Genomic DNA, 26,876 nt, shown 5'->3' with positions numbered 1-26,876 from the left:
AATGTCAGTGTAAGGAATGAAAACTTCCAGCATGCCTAATCATCCTTCCCCCTCCCCCCCCACATTCCTAGTATGGCAATTTTAGAGATAAAAGAGGTAATGCAGTATAGACCATTCTGAAGGATCAACATGAGTAGTTGATTGAGTTAAAGGTGATACTGTTTATTAAGTACTTTGTAGGCACCATGCGTTTACATCATTTTATTTAAACTGAAGAGACTGAGGCAGATTAAAAGGAGCACTAACTAGGCTAGGCCATTAGTCTATATGGTGGAAATGTAAGGAGATGATGCAAATTGTATTTATCAGAACCCCTCTCAAGAAGGAGTGGGTATTAAATGTTGGTGGAAATAACATTTCCATAAGCCACTTAGGTTGGTTGGTAAGATCAAGGGATATGCTCTAACAACAGATAGTCATCAATTTGCCTTTGAAGGAGAGAAACCTTCCCTGAGTGAAGTATATAACTTAGGCTACAGCCAAAGTTGAGGTATTTATCACCATCCCCCTCCACCCCACCCCCACACCACACCTTCCTTACAGTTGTGGCAGTAGCTGCATTTCTCGTTTCTCTACAACCACGGCTGCTGTTGGGCAGTCCATCTTAACTTTTACTAAATCCAGTTGATGTTTTTTTTAAGTAAGCTCTATGCCTAATGTGAGGCTTGAACTCAAAAGCCTGAGAATTAAGAGTTTCATGCTCTACCAACTGAGCCAGCCAGGCACCCCAGGCCCCTCATTAATTTTAATTAACCCCCCTGAATACACCATGAGTTTCCTGTCCAGATCTTAACTAATAAAAGGAGTCCTCCTTTTTTGCCTTCTAATATATGGTGTTCAGCCTCTCTAAATAAATGTTGTAAAAAAAAATTAAATAAATAAATAAATAAATAAATAAAGATAATCAATCTGAAGGGATGTCAAATTATGAGCCTATTTGGCATAACTATATGTCTCAACCCAGACAAGTAAGGGATCATGAATGCTAGAGTTTACTTAAACACATCAAATTTTTATTGAGCATTTTCTATAGGCAAAGCACATGCTTAGTTTCAGGGTAAGATAGTTGTGTCTTCAAGGAGCTTTCAGCTTAATAAAGAATATAAAATAACCATAATACAGAGTAAGAAAGCTATCAAAAATATACTTTTAAAGGGTAAAAGTCTATTGGGAATTATATGTCAATTATTTTTGACAAAGGTGCCAAGACAATTCAACACAGAATGGATCATCTTTTCAACAAAGCTAGAACAATTTGATATCCATATGCAGAATAAAATAAACCTCCACATTTACCTCATGCTATACACAAAAATTAAACTTGAAATTAAACTCTTAAATGTAAGAGTTTAAACTATGTAAAACTTCTAGATGAAAACATAAAAAAAAATCTTAGTGCCCTTGCTTTTGGCAAATATTCCTTAAATACAACATAAAAAGCACAAAAAGCTCTTACAACTCAATGGTAATAAGACAACAAATAACCCAATTTAAAAATGGGCACAAGAATTGAAAAGATACTTCACCAAAGAAGATACATGGATGACAAATAAGCACATGAAAAGATATCCAAAATTCGTCATTAAGGAAATGCAAATTGAAAACAAAATGATGGGGCGCCTGGGTGGCACAGCGGTTAAGCGCCTGCCTTCGGCTCAGGGCGTGATCCTGGCGTTATGGGATCGAGCCCCACATCAGGCTCCTCCGCTATGAGCCTGCTTCTTCCTCTCCCACTCCCCCTGCTTGTGTTCCCTCTCTCGCTGGCTGTCTCTATCTCTGTCGAATAAATAAATAAAATCTTTTAAAAAAAACAAAACAAAACAAAACAAAATGATATACCACTATACTTCTGCTAGAGTGGTTTCAAATTAAAACAACTGACCATATTGTGTGTTGACAAGGATGTGGAGCAACTAGAACTCTTATACACTGCTGGTAGATATGAGAAATGGCAAAACCACTTAAAGAAACAATTTGAGAGTTTCTTTAAAAGTTAAGCGCACACCTACCAACCATTCCATTGCTAGGTATTTATCCATATTCATATCTATTACCACATAACAATATCACCACAAACAGCAATATAAAACAATACACATTGATTACTTCACAGTTTCTATGGTTCAGAAGTCAGGGTATGGCTTAGCTGGGTCCTCTGTTGTAGGGTCTCACAAGGTCTTATCTGAGGTTCAACTGGGGAAGGATTCATTCCTAAGATCACCTGACTATTAGCAGTAATCAGTTTGTGGGTTGTCAGGGTGAAGGCCACAGTTTCTTGCTGGCTATTGGCCAGATGTGACCCTCAGCTCATTGCCACATGATCCTTCATAACATGGCCACTTGCTTTCTCAAAGCAACTAGGGAGATAGAGTCTCTCCCAGCAAAATGAGTTTACAATCTTGTGTGATGTAATTATGTTCACATAATCACATATATCACCTTTGCTGTATCTTATTGGTCAGAAGCAAGCCACATCTATTTGTCAATTACACCTCACTAAAACTCTGAGAAACAAACTGAGGGCTTGGGGGGGGGGGATGGGATAGGCTGGCGATGGGTAGTAAGGAGGGCACGTATTGCATGGTGCACTGGGTGTTATACGCAACTAATGAATCATCGAACTTTACATTAAAAAAATTAAAAATTAAAAAAATTAAAAAATTTAAAAAAAGAATGGCCAAAATAAAAAAAATAGTGCTGTTTTTGCAATATTCTAAATGTATAATATTAATGGCATGCTTAGGTAAATCATGGTGCACTGGTACATTTAATGAAGGGATTGCTACACAACCGTTAAAATAATCATTGCCAAGAACATATTGCATATATTGTCCTATGCTGTTACATAACTAAGTGCAAAAATAATCCGAAATTATATCTGTGCTACAACTATATAAAATTTGACTCAAGTGGACAGAACTGGAAGTTTATATGGAAAGTGCTGTTTAAAACCCAGTTGCCCCCTGTATTTCATTTTCATTTTTCATTTTGAATTCTGCTAATGATTTTGTGCAACAATAATGCATATTTTAAAAACCAGTCGTTACCTGTTACGTTAATTTTAGTTAAGGGCAGTAAAGGTCAGTTTATAATTCGGTGAAAAACTGAGTAAGATTTTAGGTGCCTCGATGGATGCTTAACTGGTTTGGGATAGCCACAGCATCGTTTTGCCGACTACAAATAAAACAATCATTATGTGTAAACCGTGCTGCTGAAAAGGTCTGCAAACATCACAGGAACACCCACCACAATGTGTGGGCAAAATGCACATAGATAATCAAGGCAGAAATACTACTACCTGTCAAATAGGACGGGCATGTCAGCCTTTTCTCCGCGAAAGGCTTCTGATCCTACGGTGCCTCTTAATTTCACCAGGATGAGATGGTTCCAGAGTCCCAGGCAAGGGAAGAGACTGTTCCCTTGCCCAGGAGGCTGGAAACTGCTCAGTGTGAGCGCAAGGTTTCCAAGGCCGTTCAGCAGAGATCCTCAGCACTAGAGTCCCCAGTTGCTAGGTTTAGTTGCTAAGGCACCAACCGACTCGCAGGAAGTGGGGGCAGTGCACTCCCTTTTGGCGTCGTAGCGAGCCCCCTCGATACGCAGCGCATTCGTTCCGGGAGGAAACATTCAGCTCCTCTAAGACCGACGGGAAGGCGAGGAGAAGCTGGGAGTGACGCCTCTGAGTCGTGGAGGATTGTGGGAGGAGGTTGTCTCCAGTTTCTCCTCCCTCTCTCCCCCCGTCCCGGCCAAGATGTCTGACATGGAGGATGATTTCATGTGCGATGATGAGGAGGACTACGACCTGGTGAGGCGGAGGGGACGGAACTCTGGGGTTAAGGGTGGTGCCTGGCTTTAGGGGCTGGTACAAGGGCGACCGCGGCCTCTCCCCGTAGAACATGTGCTTCTTCCAGTCTCTCCCGGTGCAGTGACAGGACGGGTTTATCTCCTCCTCCTTCACGCACCGGGCCGGGCCCTGCTTCTCCAGAATGGGGGAGGGGAGGGTAAAGGAGGCAGCGAAGGGGGTCCCGAGCATTGCGCTCCAAGTCTGAGCGCCTCCTCCGTTTACATGGACACCCCTGGCCTCCGGCGTCCGGTTTTCGGTGCCTCCTACCTCCCCCCACCGCGCGAGCCGCCTCGGGGATCGTGCAGCGGTCTAGGCCCTGACTCTGCCCTTTCGGGCCCAGCTTTCTGGTCCCCTCTTCATCACCCTGGAACTGAGCGAGTGCGAAATGCTGAGAGAAGGGTCTGAAAACTGGGGGGCCTTACTGCTCCCAGGCCTGACCGCGAAACGCCGCTTGTAGGTCTCCTGGAAACAGCTTAATAATAAGTCTTGTCCAGGGTCGGTTTTGGTTTAAGGTAAAGGTGCAACGGAGCATTCAGGGCAAGGATAGCTGTTAAAAAAAGTAGTTAAACTACTTGTTTTGAGAAAAGCTGGGGAGGAGGTTTTGCTTTTTTGTTTGTTTTGGTGTGGGGGGTGGGGATAAGGGGATTGACCCAGTGGATTTCTTTTTTGACTTAGAGATTTCCTAGTATTCAAAGTTAAAAATATCGACAGTATATAAATGAACGAATTTATGTAGCTGAACGGTGATCTGTAAAGATTGAAGGTTGAACTTAAACGGATTTACAGGTTTTCAAAAAAAATTAACTACCATTTCAGGTTGCTATTCAGAAACAATAACTGTGCGGACTAAGAAAAATTATCCGGCCCAAGAATTAGCATCAACTTTCCTTTTTTCTTTTTTTTTTATTTGGGGGGCGTTTTTGTGGCTGTTTCTTGTATATTATAGTGATCATGCATTATCATCAAGTTATGAAGTAGATGCTTAGGGATATTTGGCTCACTTTTATGTTTTAAGTGCCAGATATTTTTGAGACATTAATATATCGTCTTGAATTCGTGTAAAACTTCTTTGTATGGTCGTTTACAATTAATCTTTCTATTTTAAATGAAGGCACATTTGCAAAAGGTAGAGGGAAGTGCTTGCTCTTACCTGAAAATCATAGTAGAGGTTTTGATAATTCTATTTTTTTTTTTGGTTTTGATAATTCTTAAAGCTGAATGTAGAGTTTTGTTAATAATGATTTCTGCTTTACATTTTAGTTTGTGCAGATCAAGCCAGTTGTAGGCAGTGCATTGAGAATGTATTACTTGTGATATGTGCGTTTTTATGTATTGCATGTTTATTTGTATTACAGGTATTTTCATAACTGTGGAAGTGTCTCTCTTAAAAATGTCTGTATTTTTGATTCTTGTTTTTAAATGTTTCTGCTTATCTTTCCTAAGCAGTAGTTTATTGAGTGCATGACTTAGCACTGTGATAAACTTGAAGATCATCATTGAGAATGTAATATAGGAGTGGCAATGAGAATTTTGTTTTCCCATAAAGTACTCAATTTTTGCAAGAACTTTAATTAAACATGCATTGTTTAACTTGGCTAGGTTTTTCCAGCCTTGTAGAGCCTACGCTACATGTACAATATAAAGTTGAATATATAGTTGTTTTGACTTTTTCTTCTTAACCAAAAAGAGTAAGATTTTACACTATTACATAATTAAATGAAATCTTCCCTCCAGCATTCTGTTAAATAGTCCTCCCTCCTGCCCTCCCCATATCTGTCCTATGTAGACACCATTCTGGATTCCCAACCAGATATCAAGTAGTGAAAGCTTTTTTTACTATGAGTTAGTCTTTTGATGGCATAAAATTTATTTAGCAATTTATTTTTTGGTTTGTTAATTTTCTTAAACCACTATATGTATTAAAAAAAAAAGATGAGGGGGCGCCTTGCTGGCTCAGTTGGTAGAGCATAGGACTCTTGACCTTGGGGTTCGAGCCCCACATTAGGTATAGAGATTACTTAAAAATAAAATCTTTAAAAAAAAGATTAAGAGGGCTGGTTGCCATTTCATGCTTACATGTTGTTAGAAGAGAAGTTGAGTGTTTTTCCATAGTTGTTTGTCTAGGACTTGTTTCTTGGCATTAAAGAGTCAAAAGAATTGACTTGCTGTTTTAAGGAAAATTAATAAACATTTTTTTTAATAAACATACTGTTTGTTGGAAAATTTGCAATTTCATTTTAGTCAAAATATTAGCTAAAGCCAGTATTTCTGACCACAGATATATTCAGCATATCTTTTCTAGGTTGTCTATTGATAAATTTTAATACCCTAAATCACTTTTTGTACTTGCCCAATCTAGTGGAAATAGGTAGTACCATCAGGAAAAGTAAAAATCTGTTTCTAAAACTATACTGTTTTTATATAAGAAAGTAATTAATGGTTTGTGCCCAAGATCTAGAAGAAAAGAGAACCAACTTGATTTTAAAAAGAAGAAACAAACGTGAAAGAAATTTAATTTGCTCGAGCACTTACTTCTAAGACCTATTTTATTTTTTTATTAGGAGCAGAAGCAGGCGGGTTTTTTTTTCTTTTTTTTAAAACTAGGCTCCACACCCAGCATGGAGCCCCACATGGGGCTTGAACTCACAACTCTGAGACCTAGACCTGAGCTGAGATGAAGAGTCAGCCGCCCAACTGACTGAGCCACCCAGGTGCCCCAGAAGCAGGCATTTTCTAAGCATAGGAATTTATGTAGCAGTAAATGGAGAAGTAGGAGATGGTACTGGTAAATGTCTTGATTATTTGCTGGTCTGATAATACTAAGTAATAACTGTACTACCATTCATTAAGTTAATAAGGCTATTGATATGTTAACTGTATTGTAATTCCATAGTCCAGCCATTGTAGCATGAAGTTGCTTAGTACTTCGAATAATCTTTTAAGAAAGGACTTAAGACAGACTGACTTCATTCCAAAAATTATTCTTTAGTAGATCCCGTGATAGGTAGGGCATGGTATATTTGAATTTTTTTTTTTAAGATTTTATTTTATTTATTTGACAGAGAGACAGCCAGCAAGAGAGGGAACACAAGCAGGGGGAGTGGGAGAGGAAGAAGCAGGCTCCCAGCAGAGCAGGGAGCCTGATGCGGGGCTCGATCCCAGGGCTCTGGGATCACGCCCTGAGCCGAAGGCAGGCGCTTAACGACTGAGCCACCCAGGCGCCCCTGTATATTTGAATTTAAATGTATTGCTAGGAAAAAAATTGTCAAAAAGGTAGAGTAATTCTACTTGGTTAAATATATTAAAGCTGTGAACCTCATATTCCCCTAGTCAACCTCATAGTTGTGATTAGTGAATGAATGCTTACTAGTTTTGGGGTTTTTTTTGGTCTTAATATATTGCAGTTTTAATCCTCTAAATATTTACTTCTTTTTTATCTGCATTTTTGCGGGGGAGAGATGAGTTGTAGCTATAGGATATCTTACAGAATCTCTCATTTGTCACCATTTTAACAAGATTAGCAAATAATGGCTTGAACTTTACTTTCTTGTGTTATAACGAATCCTAGAACATAGTTTAGCAAATGAAAAAATAACATTTCTGTTTTTTAAAAAATATTTTTGAATGACTACAAAAAGAAGTGGGGTAATACAGAACAAGGGCAAAAGAATAGCTCTAGGAATTTGTATATTTAGTATAAGGGCTGTCACTTATCATTCATTGTGCATATAAGGAGTTTGGAAATTTTAGGTTATTACCCTCAGAGACTGTTGTGCCAGTAACTTAACTATTTGACAGAATTTGGGGGACCTTTATAGATTTTCAAACAATATACTGTTTATGGTCTGGGCCAGTGTTTTCTATGCTGCACACACATTTGGAATTCTGCATGTACTCTTCGTAAAGATGAAATTTGATTCTATACCTGAGGCTTTTAAAAGAAACTTAACATGTTTAATCATAAATAATTGGCAACAACTCCAAATTATCCATAGTAGGAGAATACTAATACTATTAGTACTAATAAGGTAATGACGGATAAATTATGGTATATCCATGTGATGGAATGCTATGTTGGCATTTCAAACCATGCACTAAACAATATTCAGTGATATGAAAAACTTTTGATAAATTGTATTGGGTCAGGACTCTTGGGCATAGGAGACAGGAATATTGTCAAACTAGCTTAAACTAAGAGGAGTATGTGTTGGCACACATCACCAGGAAGTATCAGTATGGCTGGATTCATGGCTCAGATGATGGTGGTGGGTATTTTTCTGTTTTCTCTCTCTTCCTAGTCTGCTTTCCTCACTGTATTGGCATAATTGCCTTCATATTACATCACAAGATGTAATGCAGCATCTTCCTGGTATTATAACCCCAAAGGCAAAAGGGCGTTCTTGCTAGCTCTAACAGCAAAGCCCTCGGAAGGACTTTTACTGACCCAGCTGAGGTCTGTGTAGGCTTCTGTGAACAACTGTAGAAAGGGAGATGGATTGCTTGCCTTCCTCTGTGGGTAAGGGCACTGTAATTGAAAACCCTCATGTGGGAGAGGAAGGGTTTATCACCAATGCTATGCACACAGTGAACACATATACACTATAAATGTGTAATGTGTATTACAGTTTTACTGGGTGGGAATAAAATTTATTTTGTTAAGTGAAAAAATATGGAAAAAATGTCTGGAAGATTTGAAAAGTGTGAGGAAAACTAAAATTTGTTTATTTCTGCAAACCTTTCACAGTGAACCCGTATTACTTTTGTTGCTGAGGTGAGAAGGGGCAGATTCTAGGGTACAAATGATGTATAAAAATCTTACTTGGATGAGAGGCTAAACAATGATTTTGTCATGCTCAAAATTTTTTAGACTTCTTCTTACAAATTGTCTTCAGAGAACCTGTAGCATGTACCTTATCACACATGCACATAGTTCAAAAACAAAATATAAAAAGTTTTCTTTCCATTCTCGTTCCCCATTTGTCCAGTTTGCATTCTTCCCCATACGTAATCAAATACACGTTAATATCCCCCTCTTTGTTTTTAAACCGGGATATAGCCTATTATATGTATATTGTTCTAAACTTTGTTTTTTAATGTGCCTTTGAGATTATTCCATGTAAGTATGCAAAAAGCTCACTTCTTTTTACAGCAGCATTGATTGTATGGATGTGCCATATACTTTATATAACCAGTTCTCTTTTGATAAGCATTTGGCCTGTTTTCTTTTGCTATTATAAACAATGTGCAGCTGCTTTTTTTTTTTTAACTTCAGTGGTAGGTTTTATCTTCTTTTGTGGATGTCAAAAACTATATTCTGAGACAGGTTTGATAAATAAGTTGGGCCATCGAACTGGCTGATACTCTTTTAGGTTAGAAACATCTAGTGAAGTTTTTCTTCGGAATTTCAGAAACATTACTTAATAATCCGTGTCAGTGGAATAACTTTACTAGCTATTGAAATTACTACTTCAAAGATAAGTATTGGTTTGGAATATAATTTTCAACGCATTTCTAAAAAGTCCTGTTGCATTACCTCATAGGTGTACTCTGTGTAATGAAATTGGAGAGGTTCAAACAAGAATAACTAAAATGATAAGTAACGGGAGACAGCTCTTCCATGCTAAGAGTAAGATAAATTTAAGACTTTTTACCCCTATAAACTATGAATTAATAATTAATAAGCAATAAACTGTGAATATCCAGCAGTGTGAATTTTTACTTATATCTTTTATCTCAAACACTTGGACTTCAGTGGGAATTAGAAAGTTCCTAGGGTTCAACCCCCCACATTTGATAAGAGAGAAACTAAAGGATCATGTCTGAGTGTCTTACTTAAATTTACAGGACAAATTAGTGGGAGAGTCAAAAGGATATCCCAGGTCTAATGACGTTTATGATTTCCCTCTTTGGAAGATTTAATTTAAAGACAAAGTTTAGGGGGCGCCTGGGTGGCACAGCGGTTAAGCATCTGCCTTCGGCTCAGGGTGTGATCCTGGTGTTGTGGGATCGAGCCCCACATCAGGCTCCTCCGCTATGAGCCTGCTTCTTCCTCTCCCACTCCCCCTGCTTGTGTTCCCCTCTCGCTGGCTGTCTCTATCTCTGTCAAATAAATAAATAAAATCTTAAAAAAAAAAAAAAAGACAAAGTTTAGGACAAATAAAAGAGTGTTCTGATTTACACTGTAAATGAATTAAGACCCATTAACTTAAGTGAAATTTTAGAAACTTAGGACAACTTTATGAATGGCTAAACCACAAATGACTACCTAGGACTTGTATTGTATCTAGTCCTGAAGGATAATGAGACTTGCCCTTTGCCTCTCTGTGCCCGACATCTAGTAAGCTGTCAGGACATGGTCAAGGCTTGGCAAGCATTGTTAATGGTGAGTCTTGTGTTGTAGAGCACATTTCAAAGACCTCTGTTGACAAGGGACACAGGAGTAAGTAGAAACTATGAAACTGACCCTGTTTAGCAGTAGGTGCATTCCAACATAGAGTCAGTATTGCCCTTGGCTGTTGTATTCTTGTATGTTATTTTGGAACATTCATCCACTTTTCGTTTCAATTAAACAAACATTTGTTGAGCAGTTTGCATTATACCAGACACTGGGGATGCCAAAATGAGGAAGAGAAAGTTCCTGGTTTTTGAGATCTAAGCACCTCATAGTAGTGAGGTGAGGAGAGGTAGGAACAAAACACTCAACAAGCCTCCATGTTAAAGAGATGCATGTCATATAGAAGTGTGACTAAGGAGAAAATTACTTTTGCTAAGTAGAGTTGGAGGAAGAACCACGAGGTAAGCCTTGATGAATACATTTTCCAGGACTGTTAGGGCTGGGAAGCATCATAGGAGAAAAGTGGGAAGTTTGTTAAGAGGGGAGGTAATTTAGAATTTCTAGCCGAGAGAACAGTTAATTCCAAGACAAAGATTTTGAATTGTGTGGCACATTTGGGGAAGAAAGAATAGATTTGGGTGTGTGCATGGGTCACATTGCTTTGGGAAGTGTAGTACACGTTGTTATATAAGTAGGTGGAGCTTACGAACTTCAGTAGGTTTTTTAATCCTTTTAACAATGTTCATGTGCTTTTCATATGTTGCTTAATTTTTTTTGTTTTTTAAAGCATTATTAATATATTGAAATATCAGTTTCTCTTTTTAAAAGCATTTTCTTTAAACATTTACAAAGTATAGTTCTAGCCTTCTCTGACATAAAGGAATTGAGTTCAACAATATTTATTTAGTACTTTCTGTAGTCTCTATTCTTTTTTTTTTTTTTTTTTAAAGATTTTATTTATTTATGTGACAGAGAGACAGCCAGCGAGAGAGGGAACACAGCAGGGGGAGTGGGAGAGGAAGAAGCAGGCTCCCAGCGGAGGAGTCTGACGTGGGACTCAATCCCGGAACGCCAGGATCACGCCCTGAGCCGAAGGCAGACGCTTAAACGACTGCGCTACCCAGGCGCCCCTGTAGTCTCTATTCTGATTAACAATGCTGTTTGTAACCAAGTCATCAGTAGTTATTAGAGATAACTTTTTAAAAAAGATTTATTTATTTATTTGAAAGTGAGGGAGAGGGAGCGTGGCGGGGGGGGAGCAGAGGGAAAGGGAAAGAGAGAATCTCAAGCCGACTTGGTGCTGAGTGTGGACCTGACGCAGGGCTTGTGACCTGAGCTGAAACCAGGAGGAGGCCACTTAACTAACCGAGCCACCCAGGCACCCCACTTATTACAGATACCTTATATTTCCCTTTATCCTGTACCCATGTGGTGGGTCCTTTTTATTTTACATCCCGAACATCACTTGACATCTCCTATACTTACTCTATTTCCTTCCTTTTCTCCCTGTTCTACTACTTGGAATCAAAGTTCCATCATCTTTTAGCCAGACAGTTGTAAGATTATCCAGCGGGCTGCTTCATTATTACCAGAGTACTCTTCCTAAAACACAGTCTGATTATTTCTGTAAAAAATTAGTGGTTCCACCTGATCTAAGCTCCTACTATTGCCCTGTTCCTCTGTCTGATACTAGTTTATCTCTTATCATTTCTTTATACACATCCTGTGCTTCAGCCCAGTCTGACTGTTCGTGCTTCTTTGAATTATGCAGTACCATTTGAAGCTTCCATGCCTTTGCACACGTTAACTGCTTTGTTTCAAATGCCTTTCCTTATCCGCAGGCAACTCCTATTCATATTTTTAGACCCGCTTCAGGTAACTTTTCCTTCCTCTCCTTTTTTTGAGCTGCTAGTGTACCTTATATGTGTCTTTATTGTGTTAGAGCATTGCCGTTTCATTTGCATCTCTGTCTCTGACCATGAATAGCTTGAGGGGAAGGATTTAATTTGCCTTTTCGTGAGCAACACTTCATTGCTGGTACATGCTAAAGATCATTATCATTGAGTATCTAAATAGGTATCTAACAGTAGCTATCTAAACAACAGAATTATTCTAAAGACTTCTCAAAATATCCATGTAGTAACGGAAGAATAGTTACTGTAGTACACAGCTTGTCTTGATTCATTGAACTGCGTATGACAGGTTAGTGATGTCACAGAGGCTGGTTCAAACCCTCTGAATATGCTGTTGCAGATCATAACAAGGGACTGCCTAATTATAAGAATGCCAGTCAGTAACATCAGTTCTTACGTATTTATACATTTTTGCAATACCATTTGAGAATTGAATTGCAGTTATGCAAAAATTGTTATACATTCCACTTCTTCATCTATATGCAGTTGACCTTTGAACAACACAAAGATTAGGAGCACCACTACCCCCAGTTGAAAATCCATGTATAACTTTTTATTCCCAAAATTTGAACTATTTTTATTTGTATTTATTCCCCAAAATTTAAACTAATAACCCACTGTTGACCAAAAGACTCACTGATAACAAAACAGCCAGTTAACACATATTTCATACATTATATGTATTAAATTCTTACAATAAAGTAAACAAAAAAAATGTTATTAAGAAAATCATAGTGAGAAAATAGATTTACCGTACTGTACTGTATTTATCTGGGAAAAAAATCCATGTGTAAGTGGAGCCATGCAGTTTAAACTCATGTTGTTCAAGGGTCAGCTGTAATATGAAAAACCAGAAGAATATATTCACTAGTGTTGAGTACTTGATTAAGTTTTATCTTGATCATTGTGATTTGGAGGAGTTATAACACATAAAGTTTAGAAATTTTAGTCTGGAACCAATCAGAAGTTGTAGATAGCCAGTCTTGTACTATAAGAAGCATTCAGTGATTGAATGATGAGGAACCGTGTTAGACATGGTAGAAAATGTAGAGGTTCCTGTCTTCAACAATGTTATAATCAACTCAGTCATTTCTGGGTAATTGAGATTTTAAATTTTTAAGTATTACTTTCTCTATTTCCCTCTACTCACTCATATCCTGGCCTAGTTGTTTTATTATAATCTGTTAAAGGCCAAGAAACCAAAAATAAGTGGACTTTGAGTGAGAATCCGAATTCTTAGACTTTGTGATAGATACAAATTTAAAAAAAATACATTTCCAGGGTCAGGGATGTATTCTGAAGATTTGAGTTGCAGAAAAATCATTTTCTGGTTAGTTAGCTGGTCCTGTGTGTTATGTAACAGTTAGCTAGAGAAGAACTGATCTCCAAAGGTGTAAAGTAGGTTTTATAGCTGTGATGCTTTACTCCCAAGTCTTCTCTGAGGAGGTGACACTATGCAGTAGTTAACCGGATTGGGGGGGAGGGGAGAGTTTTGGCCACTTGTGTGGTAAGGTCAGGTACAGCAGAATGACTCAGGAAGAACTTAATTAAGAGATATGATTAGAAGTATAGTCAGGAGTAAGGTTTTGATTATTTTTGAAATTAATTTTAAGAGCAATATGAAACCATTTTTGAGAAAAGGAATGTGCTAATTTACATTTTATGAAGATTATTCTGGCTGCTTACTACAAGAAGGTTGGAATTTGAAGGTTAAAAATGACAATGGGAAGTCTGTGGAAAGATGAAATAGCTTGGTAGACTAGGGGGGTGGCAAAGGAGAGGGAGGAAAGTGCGTGAATTTGAGATTTATGTTGAAGTTAGAATCAATAAGGACTTTTTATGTTGCAACAGTGTGACTGCTTTTAGTTCTTTAGTTACCCCCCATGATGCTGTTTTGTATCTACTGTTCTCTTTCCCCTCCTATTTCCTCTAGCAGGCAAACCCCCATTTAGCTTTGAAAACCTAGTTCAGAAGCCTTCACTATCACAGCATTATTTGATATATAATTAGCTTGTTTATTAAGTTTTTATTAATTGCTTTTCTGGTTTGATCAGTTGTAGTCAAACCTAGTTTACAGGGTCAAGAAGTGAATGATTGATTATGAAATTTATTACCCAGAATTTGATCTCATCCCGAAGAGAAGTGTTGCAAAGGATTTTCATGTTAGACATAACAGAATCCCAATCACATCCGGAAGACTGCATCCATGTTTCATGTCCTTACACAGGAAATAATTGTCCTCTAGAGGGTGCACATTACAAAGCCTCTGTGGTCAGATAAAACTGGTTCTACTAATACCAAACATCCCCCTCCCATCTGCTGGTCACAGGAAAAATTCATCTTGTATTCATGTATTTTTGAGCTAACACTGCACTCACTATACTTTTTTTCATTCTTCGAGTACAGATTTTTCATGAATATCTCTAAAAAAAATTTTAAGTATTTGGATTTATAAATAACTCTGTAATACTGTTCTTGTCTTTCTGTGTTTACTTCGAGATACTGTTCTTGATTTGACATAAGCTTGCCTTTTGCAATGACTTGTAGCTGATGGAAATAATTTTGTGTCTTCCTAAAATAATGATTTTCATTATACTAACCTATGTGTATTTTATAATTCTCATCATTAAATTGAATATCTTGGAACTATTTTAAGCTCATTTGTACTACTCCACAAAATAGTTATTTTATTCCAGTTTTCCTTTCTACTTATTGCTTCAGTACTAAGAACTGAATTTTTGTGGTGAAAGTCAAATAAAATATAAATTCCTTTGCTCTTAGTTTCATTTGTTATAAAGCTAGTTAAAGTGCATTGATATAATAATAGCTACTGGGTAATATGGAATGCACATAAAGCTAATATTCTTATTAACATATAATTATATTTAGCGATAAACTAGTCTGCCATATATAGATTATCGTCCTAGGTAGTCAGGCCATATTAGAACAATGAAATTTAGACGTAAGGAGTAGAGAAATTTAAATTACAGAACTTAAGATGAAAAATTCACAGTTATGTAGTAATTAGCATTTATGGTGATTTTTCTTAGGTTCTGTGACCAACAAAAGGTTAACCACTGCAGAATTGGGGGTCATTAACCAATATTATTTTTTGGCATTTTGCATTTCTGTTAATTCAGTGGAAATTGTAGTTTTGATCTGAAAGAACAAAATGATTCTATTCTCCCCACTTGATTTTGGCTTTTCACTTGTTTTTTAAATAATGATTAAGTATCAGTGGCGTTTTACCTATATGTGCAAGGTTGTTTTGTATAAATGTATAGTTTTTCCATCTTAACAGTATTCACTTTTTACAGGGCAATGTGTTGAATTCTTTTTCATTTTAGTATCTCTTTCTAACACACAGGAATACTCTGAAGATAGTAACTCCGAGCCAAATGTGGATTTGGAAAATCAGTACTATAATTCCAAAGCGCTAAAAGAAGATGACCCAAAAGCAGCATTAAGCAGTTTTCAAAAGGTTCTTTTTTTTTTTTTTTTCTGATTGATTCTGTGTCTTAAAGTCTGTTTTTTCAAATGATGGCTCAGAATTTTATCTCAGAAATGGGTTTTGGATACTGAGTGATAATCCTGTAAATAAGTTTGCATTTTGCAGTACAAGCAGATCTTTTAAAAGAGATAGCCTATTGCTTTTTTCTTTTTTTCTTTTTTTTTTTTTTTTTAAGATTTCATTTATTTGACAGAGATAGAGACAGCCAGCGAGAGAGGGAACACAAGCAGGGGGAGTGGGAGAGGAAGAAGCAGGCTCACAGCAGAAGAGCCCGATGTGGGGCTCGATCCCAGATCGCTGGGATCACGCCCTGAGCCGAAGGCAGACGCCCAGCTGCTGTGCCACCCAGGCGCCCCCCTATTGCTTTTTTCTAATCAGGCTATTTATAAAGCAGGGCCATTGTCCTGAAGAGCTAGTATGGTTCTGCCAGAAGGAAACCAACATGATCATCGTAGGTATTATCCCTGCAGTTTTGTTCCTTCTTTGGAGGACAGATCACACAGGTGTGATTCCACATTAAATAATGTGATTTCTTGACCGATAAATTTTGGATTATTCTTACCAGCAGATTATTCAGAGGGGAAAAGGGGACTTTTAAAAAATGGCATTGAGGGGGCGCCTGGGTAGCGCAGTCGTTAAAAGCGTCTGCCTTCGGCTCAGGGCGTGGTCCTGGCGTTCCGGGATCGAGTCCCACATCGGGCTCCTCCGCTGGGAGCCTGCTTCTTCCTCTCCCACTCCCCCTGCTGTGTTCCCTCTCTCGCTGGCTGTCTCTGTCAAATAAATAAATAAAAAATCTTTAAAAAAAAAAAAAAAAATGGCATTGAGAAATGGTGGAGTTCTTGGGGAAATGTTCATCGTGCATATGATGTAAAATTAATTAAAAACAGACATTGGTGTCATTAGAAAATAACATTAGCATTAAGTTAGATTAAAAATGTCTTCTGTTTTTTAGGTTTTGGAACTTGAAGGTGAAAAAGGAGAATGGGGATTTAAAGCACTGAAGCAAATGATTAAGATTAACTTCAAGTTGGTAAGATTTGTTCTGAGGGGAATTAAACTAATAATGAAATAAATTCTGTGGGTAAAAACCTCATGGCAACAAAATGCCATTCTGTCTACCTCTTTAAAATAATTCTGTTGATATATTTCTATACTTCGCCTACTTTTTATTTGTGACTACAGTAATACCAAGTAAAAAAAAAATCTGCATAGGAATCAAACTTTCCTGGTTAAGAAAACTTATCCTATAGATACATAGACAGTATCTGGCTGCATTATTAACAGAATGATTTTTCCACAAACTGTTAGTGCTTATTTTGGAGTTTAAAAATTCTACTTTATATGTCAAGGAATTCCACTTCCACTGATAAGAACCAAAACTAGCATCGTTCTTGACTCCCCTCTTTGTCTCTCTCCCCTCAAATAATCCATTGGTAAATCCAGATGTTTTTAAATATCTTTAAAATATATCTAGTATCTGCTGCTTAACCATTTTTATTTCTGCTACTCTGGTCCAAGCCAACATTCGTTTCTCATCTGGATTATTTCTGTAGCTTAATGGTATCCTTACTTCTATCCTTGCCTTATTTACAGTCTGTTCTTCACAAGTAGCAGAGTGATCCTTTAGTTTTTGTTTTTAGAGTGATCCTTCTAAAATATGTCAGATTATGTCATTCCTTTGCTCTAAATCTTCTAATGGTTGCTACCTTCCTTAATAAAATCCAAATCCTTATCATGGCCTGGGAGGCCCTATATCAACTTACCCTTTGCTGCCTTTCTGATATTATTTTCTGTTCTCTCCTTTACTGGGTCCCTTGCTGTCCTCATGTCATCCTAAGCATGCTCCTACTTGTAAATAGTTGTATTTGCTGTTTTCCTCTGCCCCAGATTCTCCTCTCAGATAGCCACATGGCTTTTTTCCTCATTTGATCAGATCTCTGTTCAGTGTCACCATATATCAGGATGGCCTTCCTCTGACTGCCTTATATAAAATCACATCCTTCCCGTCATCACTTACATTCATCTTAACCCTGGTATTTTTCTTCTTTTGACTCTATCACCACTTAATCTGTTAACTTACGTATTGCCTTTCTGCTGCCCTCATCCTCATGGATTGTAAGCTCCATGAGAGCAGGACTTTGTTTTATTCACTGTTACATTCCTATCATCTGTAATAGTGGCTGGCATTCAGTAGGTTCTCAGATATCTTGTTGAATGAAGTCATAGATAAGTTGGGATTGTCATGACGTTGTACTCATAGAATTGCTAGTCTTTATGAGTGCAGGCTAGAGGTGGAGGGGAAAATAAATGGTTAGATGAGAGGACTAGGGACAGATACAAACCTTAAAATCACTAAGGATAGAGGAATTTTCGAGAAAAAGATAAAGTGGAGCTTAGGTAGCCGAAGTAAGCAGTTGCTTCTATGGCAAATGGAGGGATAGCTGGCAGTCTATCTCTATAGTTTTCATATGTTTCCTCCCTTTCCCTGTTAACCTCTTATCCCATCTATTTGAAATTGAACTCCCTGAATTGACTGTTACCTTTGTCCAGTTAATATCTACTAATCTTTCATCCTGTTCTTGACGTATTCTCACTCTGGCATCCTCACTTACCTTCACAAGGAGGGGCCCTCATAACATCTACAAAAACTATCCACAAAATATTTTAGCTCATTCTTCCCCCCAAAAATATCAAGACTATTCAAAACATGTTAAACATTAATAAGCATATTGCATATTGCATTTAAATACAGTTAAAGAAGGAAAAATGTCTATCTTGAATTTACCTTTTCCAGTTCTGCTCTGTTGTTCTCAAAAAGTATCTCTGTTGCACAAAGAAAGCCCTTGTGCTTTCTTTCCATTTATTATTTGTGAAAATACTAAACACACACACATACTATATTTAAATTAATAGCTTAGAAGGATATGGGAGAAGCATCAGGTATCTCAAGGGACAGAGATTTTGACTAAACAATTTTAGTGACATTAGAAGCCCAATGTTCAACTCTTAAGATTCTATGATTTGAAATAATATCAAGAGACTCTAGAAAACTGCTATCTTAACATACTGGCATTGGTTTAGTTTTTGAGCCCATTTAAATATATGCCACCCATAAGACTTGATTTTACCGTTTTACCTTGAACCAAGATGGGAAGTAAGTAAGGGAAAGGATTATTTGTAGTTTGTGTTACTTTGCCTACCTTCCTTCTCTACCTTTTATTTGCTCAAACAGCATCTGTGAATAGTAGTTTCAGCTTCCATCCCTCATTTTCTAGTTGGATTCAGGATAGGACCCATGTTGCTGTGTGAAGGTTTTGAGCAATAAAAAGTTGGAAGGATTTGCTATCAACTGCTCTGTGTTCACCATGTAATTTACCTAATCTTCCCTTAGTTTTTAAATATAGTAACATAATTATTGAAAAATGAACTTTAAAATTACTAGAGCATAAGAAAATTAATTCAAAGCTATAACTTTTTGCTAAAATTCTCTTTCTGTATCCAGATACAATCTCAAAATTAGGACAGTCCTATTTCTGATTTGCCTTTTGCCATAAGATATGTTCTGTAACTTGGGTTTTAACAGTTCACTGTTAGGATATTACCTGTTATTTACCCTTACATGGTACTGGCATACTTGGAAATAAGGTAGTTTGATACTACATATTACTAAGGCTTTTCCCATTGTTCTGTCCATTTTTCCCCACCTGTCCCAACTATTGTTTTCTTTTTTGTAAGTCCACACATTGTCTGTTAGTCAAGAAAAACACTGTATCTGCCAGTGCTCTGCCTCCCTGATTAAAAGTAGAGTAGAACCCAGTGAAAAGAAGGATTAATAGCAATTGGAGATTGTGGGGACTGTGGATGCAAGTTATCAGGTTCGATTCATAAATTGACTCACACGATATACTTTGAGGGAGGATAGACCATCCACCAGAATACTTAAGTGTTGGAAGTTTGACTGGTAGTTCTTTATTTCCTCAGATCTCTCGTGTTTCCTGGAATAACCACAGTAGTGCAAGTAGTCCTGCAAGGAAAAGCGACATTAGCCACATCTACTATTGAGGAGAGACTTGGGTGGGAGGACTTTCCTTGATGGTGGGATGAGTACCTGGGCTTGAAAAGATTCCTTCGCTTCACATTTTATCATTGAGCCAGCCAATAATACAGGGAGAAAAGAAACACATCACTATTGTTAGAGAGCTTTCTTATCAAGGGGTAAATCTTCAGGAGAGGATATAGCTGAAATCTGCATAGTTGGTGCCCAAGGCATTTGAAAAGTTGGATTTATTTATATTTTTTGGTCTGTGAATATTTTAGTAGTTCTTACGATTTCAATAAATGTTTGTTGTGCAATGAGAACAATATCTGAAATTTTGAAAATCTGTAAATTGTACTTTTTCATAGGGTAACTTCATAAATTTGGCTCATGTGTCAGTAATCTAGAAATTTCAAATTTAAGCTAAAATGTTTATAGTGTTTCTGCCATACATACTTTCTCTATCATAAAACTTTATTTTTCCATTACGTAGTAGTATGTGCTATGGTCTTAATCATGTAGATATTTTAGCACGTAAATACATATCTAATACTGCATTTTTCTTCCCTGACAGACAAACTTTCCAGAAATGATGAACAGATATAAACAACTATTGACCTATATTCGGAGTGCAGTCACAAGAAATTATTCTGAAAAATCCATTAATTCTATTCTTGATTATATCTCCACTTCTAAACAGGTTAGATTCTGATTTTTCCTCTTGGTACTTGGCAGTGTGTAATTTAAACTGTTATAACAAACCCTTCCAACTTTTTGTAATTATTCATACTAAAGGCTTTTTTTTTTTTTTAAGGCCTAGAGATTTCTAGTTGAGCAGTTATGCCAGGCATTAATGTGTTTTACAAATAATATATACTATTTTATTAATTGTAGTACTAATCATACAACATTGAAAGGCAATAACTAGCTATAGCTCTTCAAATAATATCTTGAGGTACATAATCTGTACATAATCTGCACACAACTTTTACAGGCTTAACCTCCCATGTAGTTACTATCATAGCTCCTTCCAATAAACTCCATCACGACTTCCGTTAGATTTGTGTAGATTTGATTAAAGATCCGTGAGAGGAGACGCTTCACTCATATTAGTACTTGGCATTACTCAATAAGTGTTCAGTAAATGCTTTTACAAAGAACAGGTGAATGATGGATGGTGAAAGAAAGGGCTAATGATGAAGAAACTACAGTGGGCCTTGGGAAGGATACAAGAACTATTCTGTATGTCATTTATTCTCCATGTCATTTAGGATTTCTTAAAACGTTTAATACTCTTTATATCTAAAATATATGTAAAGAAAATAGAGAAAAATAAACTTAAAACTGACCCTTGAACAACATGGGGGTTAGGGTGCCAAGCCCCTCCCCTCTGCCCCCCTGCTGTGCAGTTGAAAATCTGTGGTATAACTATTGACTCCTCAGAAACTTAACTACTAATAGCCTGATGTTGACCAGAAGCCTCACCTATAACATATAAACAGTTGATTAACATATTTTATATGTTATGTGTATACTGTATTCTTACAGTAAACCAGAGAAAAGAAAATGTTATGGAGAAAATCATAAGAGAAAATACATTTATAGTACCGTACTGTATTTATCAGAAAAAATCCACGTATAAGTGGACCCACTCAGTTCAAACATGTTATTCAAGTGTCAGCTGTATATGTTTTGTTAAAACATTAGTAATTAATGGTGCTAATTACAGAGTTGTTACATATTGGGGGAGGGCTTTTTTATGTAGGGAAATATATTCCGAATTTTATAAACAAGTGTCATCAAAACATTTTTGGTACACTATTTATAAATGTTATGCCAGATGTTGGTTGGGGGAATTAATTTCAAGCTTCAAGATTGTGTGTTGCTTCGTGCTCTTATATGTACGCTTTTTGTCTTTGAAAGTAAGGATAGATATTGGGTGGGCGGTACTCAACTTATTCAATATGTCATAGGCAGTCTTGAATAGATAGGCAGCCTGTTCTGAAAGTATTAAACTTTCCTGTCGTCATAGCCCTCTTACCTTTTGATCCTGTTAAGTAGAGATCTAGAGAATCAGGTCCTCAAACAAAGGCAGAGCCAGACGGGGTGGGAGGATAGGTAGCAGAGCTTACTATAATGCAAAATAGAATGATTTTCCACGAAAAAATGTCACACTCAGATTAGTGAATTGATGGTGTTTAGACACAGCTAAAATTGTGCTAGACTTTACCCTCTACCTAATTGTAGCAGCTTACCAGTAACTCAAGAGCTGTGTAGTTCAGTTACTTGATTAATTACATTTATAGAAGAATTTTTGAGGGAAGCTTATTGTTTCTTTAGCTGCTTGCCTACTGTTTGCCACATAGTAGATACCAACTGAGAGTAGAGTGAATAAGATACGCGCTGTTAATAACAGCACATCTAGTTCAGTGTGCATATCATTCACTTCCATCAATATAAAATGAGTTATTAGATTGGAAAGGACAAATCACACTGTTAGAACATTAGATATTTTCTGGGTTTTATTTTTTAAAAACACATAAAAACAGATCTTGGCACTTTTTATAAATTTGTTCTCAGTTTTGCTAAGGTTTTGTTAAATTATAGACTGACACACATTCAGAAACAGATAGTGTATCTTATGTGTATTAAAGTTCAAAGATGCACTTTTAGTTTGTTCAAATTAACTTTATTAACAGGTACAAATTTGCTGTTTACAATTATAGAATTCTGATTTTTTATGTCAGATGGATTTACTGCAGGAATTCTATGAAACAACACTGGAAGCTTTGAAAGATGCTAAGAATGATAGACTGTGGTTTAAGACAAACACAAAGGTAACAATTACAATCACTTTTTTTTTTTTTTTTGAAGAGTGGGAGGGTGTCCTTAATAAGCTCTCCTAAAGAATCATGCCTTTTCCTGTTGAAATCTTTTGATTTTAATAAGTATGTTCTTTTACAGCTTGGGAAATTATATTTAGAACGAGAAGAATATGGAAAGCTTCAAAAAATTTTACGCCAGTTACATCAGTCCTGCCAGGTAGCATTCTCTTATTTTTTCTTAATAATTCTTCATAATAAAAGCATAAGAAAAAATTATATTTGAAACTTACTTAGGGATGTTTTTATTCAGAATTCATCCCCAGGGGGTGCCTGGGTGGCACAGCGGTTGGGCATCTGCCTTCGGCTCAGGGCGTGATCCCGGCATTATGGGATCGAGCCCCACATCAGGCTCCTCTGCTATGAGCCTGCTTCTTCCTCTCCCACTCCCCCTGCTTGTGTTCCCTCTCTCGCTGGCTGTCTCTATCTCTGTCAAATAAATAAATTAAAAAATCTTAAAAAAAAAAAATTTCATCCCCAAAATAAAATTTGGCAAATAAGATACCAGAAAGCTTGTTTTTTTCTGAGTATTACATTTCTCCTTCTTAATCATTATTTTTATGGATTGAGGCACAGGTATCCATAAACAAATAGGCTAGTTGATAATACTTACTAAGAATAAGCCTTTCATATTTAGTTATAGACCCTGTGAAAATTAGAAAGAATGTTAGAGACATGTAATAAAGATATTTCCTACCTAGTTTATCATATATGAATCTTCTGTAACAGTCTTGTCTATTAGAACTTCATATGATGCTAGAAACTAGAAATATTGTGCATTTGCGCTAATATGATAGCACCAGCTACATGTCATCAGGCAGTTGAAGTGTGCATGAGCTTTTAATTTTACTTAAATTTGAATTACCGCATGATCTGGACAGTACACCTCTATAACTTTTTAACTGTGGTTATATTTTTTCTTGATCAATACATTATTTCGTATTAGTTTAAAATTTACATGGAAATACTGTTTTAAATGTTTTTAACCTCTTCCTAGGCTATGTACTATTTTTTAATTGTATATGTTATTCCTGTGAATGGGAGAAAAGTTGATGGGGAAAGTGTTGTAAATTAATCACATGCATGTATTTTCATTTAACTTTTTTTTTTTTTTAGGTTTTTGTTTTTGTTTTTTTTAGATTTTTATAAAAGAATATGTTTTTATTTCCTAATAGTTTTCTTCGGGGCTCCTGGGTGGCTCAGTCAGTTAAACTTCTGCCTTTGGCTCAGGTCATGATCCTGGGGTCCTGGGATCAAGCCCGCATCGGACTCCCTGCTCAGTGGGAAGTCTGCTTCTCCCTCTTCCTCTCCCTCTGCCCCCGCCCCCACCACCACTTGTATTCTCTCTGTGTCTCAGATAGATAAATAAAATCTTAAAAACAAAACTCAATAGTTTTGCTTCATAAAGCAGATTAGTTATTTATGATTTGTTTCTTATCTACACATTCTTAGAAAAGCTTAGTCTGATGCATAAACAACTGTGAGTTCAGTTCCACATGAAGTGGAAATAATAGAAGAGCCATTTCTGAATGGAAGAGGGTCTTTCAGCATTTATATAAGGAGTAAGAAGAAACTCTCTAGTGAAGGTTTTGCCCAGTTTATTTTGGAACATAAGAAAATTCTGTCTGATTGCAAATAACATTATAGCAGAGATCTGTGATCATCTAGATGTACAAATTGTGTCTTACGTATCATACATTTTACCTGGTTGTGATTTATTAGTGAATGACCAAACAGAATTGTGTTGGAAGACCAAATAAATAATAAATTTTGGCTTTGTGTAAGGGCTTGATACTTGTGATTGTCTGACTGTTGCCTATATTCTGTTTTTCACGGCCTGTATTTTGTGGACTGTTGGTTGTTTTTCAAAGATGAACTCAAATGTTACCATCTTTGTTATTCCTTTGACATACATCAGCAGAGTTAGTCAGTTTCTCTTCCATTCTTCTGGGCACTTGCTTCATGCTTCAAATAGAATCATTATTTATATTGTATTTATCTATTGACAGATTAATCTTCTAGATTGTGAAGTTTTGGGGGCCAGGAACATTAGCTTATTTAACTGTGTGTTTCTCCAAGGTAGACCCAGTGCCTGGCACTAGGAAGGCGCTTGGAAGTGCTTTTTGATCAAATCAGTGGATATAAAGTGGTTGTGAAGATTTGGGGAAGACCATAAAGAAACTCCTAGATAAAAACAAACGTTATAACATTTTGTACATTAAAAAATACTTCTGGTCACTTTTTCCTTATTGAGTGACTAGAAAGTACAGAGAATGTGTGCATTCCTTTTTGTCTATTAAAGGTAGTATTCTTAGGGGCGCCTGGGTGGCACAGCGGTTGAGCATCTGCCTTCGGCTCAGGGCGTGATCCCGGCGTTCTGGGATCGAGCCCCACATCAGGCTCCTCTGCTATGAGCCTGCTTCTTCCTCTCCCATTCCCCCTGCTTGTGTTCCTTCTCTTGCTGGCTGTCTCTATCTCTGTCAAATGATAAATAAAATCTTTAAAAAAAAAAAATAAAGGTAGTATTCTTAGATTCCTGGATCTTAATTAAAATTTGTAGTGTGTTTTCACACAGAATTAGTATTATAAATGTAAGGATCTCAGGCTAACTCAAATAAAAATTACTAGGTCGACTGTGAATTCTTTTTTAACTAAAGTTCATTATTTGTTTTCTTAGACTGATGATGGAGAAGATGACCTGAAAAAAGGTACACAGTTATTAGAAATATACGCTTTGGAAATTCAAATGTACACGGCACAGAAGAATAACAAAAAACTTAAAGCACTCTATGAACAGTCACTTCACATCAAGTCTGCCATCCCTCATCCACTGATCATGGGAGTCATCAGAGGCAAGTTTTATTTGGAGAAGGGTGGGCAGTGTCACAGGAAGATACCAGGGTGTCATTGTATATGGCTGAATGACTCTGAAGGTTGTTTCTGTTTTAGTGAAAATAAATGGCAAAGTAGTAAAATCAGTGAAATGATGTAGTCTTAGAAAGAAGTTAGAATTAGAAATTGAATTTTTTGTCTTGTAAAATTTTACATCAGTGACCTACTTGAATAGAAAATTTACCATCAGAAGTTCTATTCTCAAGATTGGCGGTGGGGGGAGAGGGGGGAAAAAAGAAGTTCTATTCTTGAATTGTAACGATATACACAAAATTATTTTCTGCCTCAACTGAGAATAAAGATTTGCAAATGCTTGTTTGATGTTTATAATGAAGAACTTGCTTTTTAGAATTAAAGTGAGTACTGGGGCACCTGTGTGGCTTAGTTGGTTAAGCATCTCACTCTTGATTTTTGGCTCAGGTCATGATCTCAGGGTTGTAAGATCAAGTCCTGCATCCAGCTCCATGCTGAGCGTGGAGCCGACTTGAGATCCCCTCTCTCCCCCTCTCCCTCACCCCTCCCGCCACTGTCTCTTCTCCCCCCCCCCCCCATTGCCCCCAAAAAAAGGAATTAAAGCGAGTACCTTGGGGCTAGTGCTATTCAAGCTATAGAATTAAAAAAATGGAAAGCCACTATCATAGTTTTCATTTGATTTTTATAAAGTGCTCAATCTTAGTACAGAACTGCAAATACCCTTTTACTCTTTTTTATTCTTTATAGAATGTGGTGGTAAAATGCACTTGAGAGAAGGTGAATTTGAAAAGGCACACACTGATTTTTTTGAAGCCTTCAAGAATTATGATGAATCGGGAAGTCCAAGACGAACCACTTGCTTAAAATATTTGGTGTTAGCAAATATGCTAATGAAATCGGGAATAAATCCATTTGACTCGCAGGAGGTATGTGTGTTCTCATTGTTCATTTCTGTTGGCTATCTTTTCTGGAAATAAATGTTACTCTTTCTTTGTACATATAGCATAGTTAATTTTTCTTTTTTTTTTTTTTCTCCTTAATGTCCTTAGGCCAAACCATACAAAAATGATCCAGAAATTTTAGCAATGACGAATTTAGTAAGGTAAGATTTTATATTCCGGTTAAGGTAAAGTTCCTTAAAGCAGTGAATTTTTAGAGGGGAAAGAGGGAGAGAAATTTTGAGAATTCAGTTAAAACTCCAAATTTACTCTTGTATTTTGGTTTAAAATATTCCAGAGTTTGTGAAATTTTTATCTTTTGAAGTCATTTATTCTGTTTCCGTTAGTCACAAGATTTTGTATAGTATTGATTTATAGTATAGTATTGGCTGGTTTTTTTTCTTATTCTCTACATGTTTGTGTGTGTGCTGTTTTTCAGTAGAAAACTGATTGTAGGTATTTTAAAACAATTTCACAATGTTTGCTGTTTCTACTGCCTTAATCCAAAATGAAATTATGAATTGGTCCACCACATAAGTCAAAAATGTTCAACAAG

General features: G+C 36.8%; 2 protein-coding genes across 4 annotated transcripts in view; one reads left to right on the top strand and one right to left on the bottom strand.

Annotated features, from left to right (window-relative positions):
* GALK2 (galactokinase 2) overlaps positions 1–3,530 on the bottom strand; it is a 104,938-nt gene extending 101,408 nt beyond the window's left edge. Inside the window, exon 1 of the mRNA XM_045812066.2 lies at positions 3,299–3,530. Coding sequence (XP_045668022.2) covers positions 3,299–3,318 — 20 coding nt within the window. The 5' untranslated portion in view covers positions 3,319–3,530. The remainder of the gene's footprint in view (positions 1–3,298) is intronic.
* A 117-nt stretch (positions 3,531–3,647) lies between these two features.
* The window catches only part of COPS2 (COP9 signalosome subunit 2), a 29,869-nt gene continuing 6,640 nt past the window's right edge, over positions 3,648–26,876 (top strand). Inside the window, exons 1-10 of one of the 3 annotated variants that reach the window (XM_087859288.1) lie at positions 3,719–3,802; positions 9,382–9,467; positions 15,456–15,569; positions 16,552–16,629; positions 20,210–20,335; positions 22,362–22,472; positions 22,600–22,677; positions 25,195–25,369; positions 26,130–26,308; positions 26,432–26,484. In XM_087859288.1, the coding sequence (XP_087715414.1) occupies positions 9,459–9,467; positions 15,456–15,569; positions 16,552–16,629; positions 20,210–20,335; positions 22,362–22,472; positions 22,600–22,677; positions 25,195–25,369; positions 26,130–26,308; positions 26,432–26,484 (923 nt within the window). In that variant the 5' untranslated portion in view covers positions 3,719–3,802; positions 9,382–9,458. Of the gene's footprint in view, positions 3,803–9,381; positions 9,468–15,455; positions 15,570–16,551; positions 16,630–20,209; positions 20,336–22,361; positions 22,473–22,599; positions 22,678–25,194; positions 25,370–26,129; positions 26,309–26,431; positions 26,485–26,876 lie in introns of all 3 variants that reach the window. The other 2 variants (XM_045812069.2, XM_045812068.2) reach the window with 2 other exon arrangements.

The sequence above is a fragment of the Ursus americanus genome, chromosome 36 (assembly GCF_024610735.1).
Source record: "Ursus americanus isolate L20-20 chromosome 36, mUrsAme1.1.p, whole genome shotgun sequence".
NCBI classification, from domain to species: domain Eukaryota; kingdom Metazoa; phylum Chordata; class Mammalia; order Carnivora; family Ursidae; genus Ursus; species Ursus americanus.
This window is presented reverse-complemented; position numbering and strand designations above follow the sequence as displayed.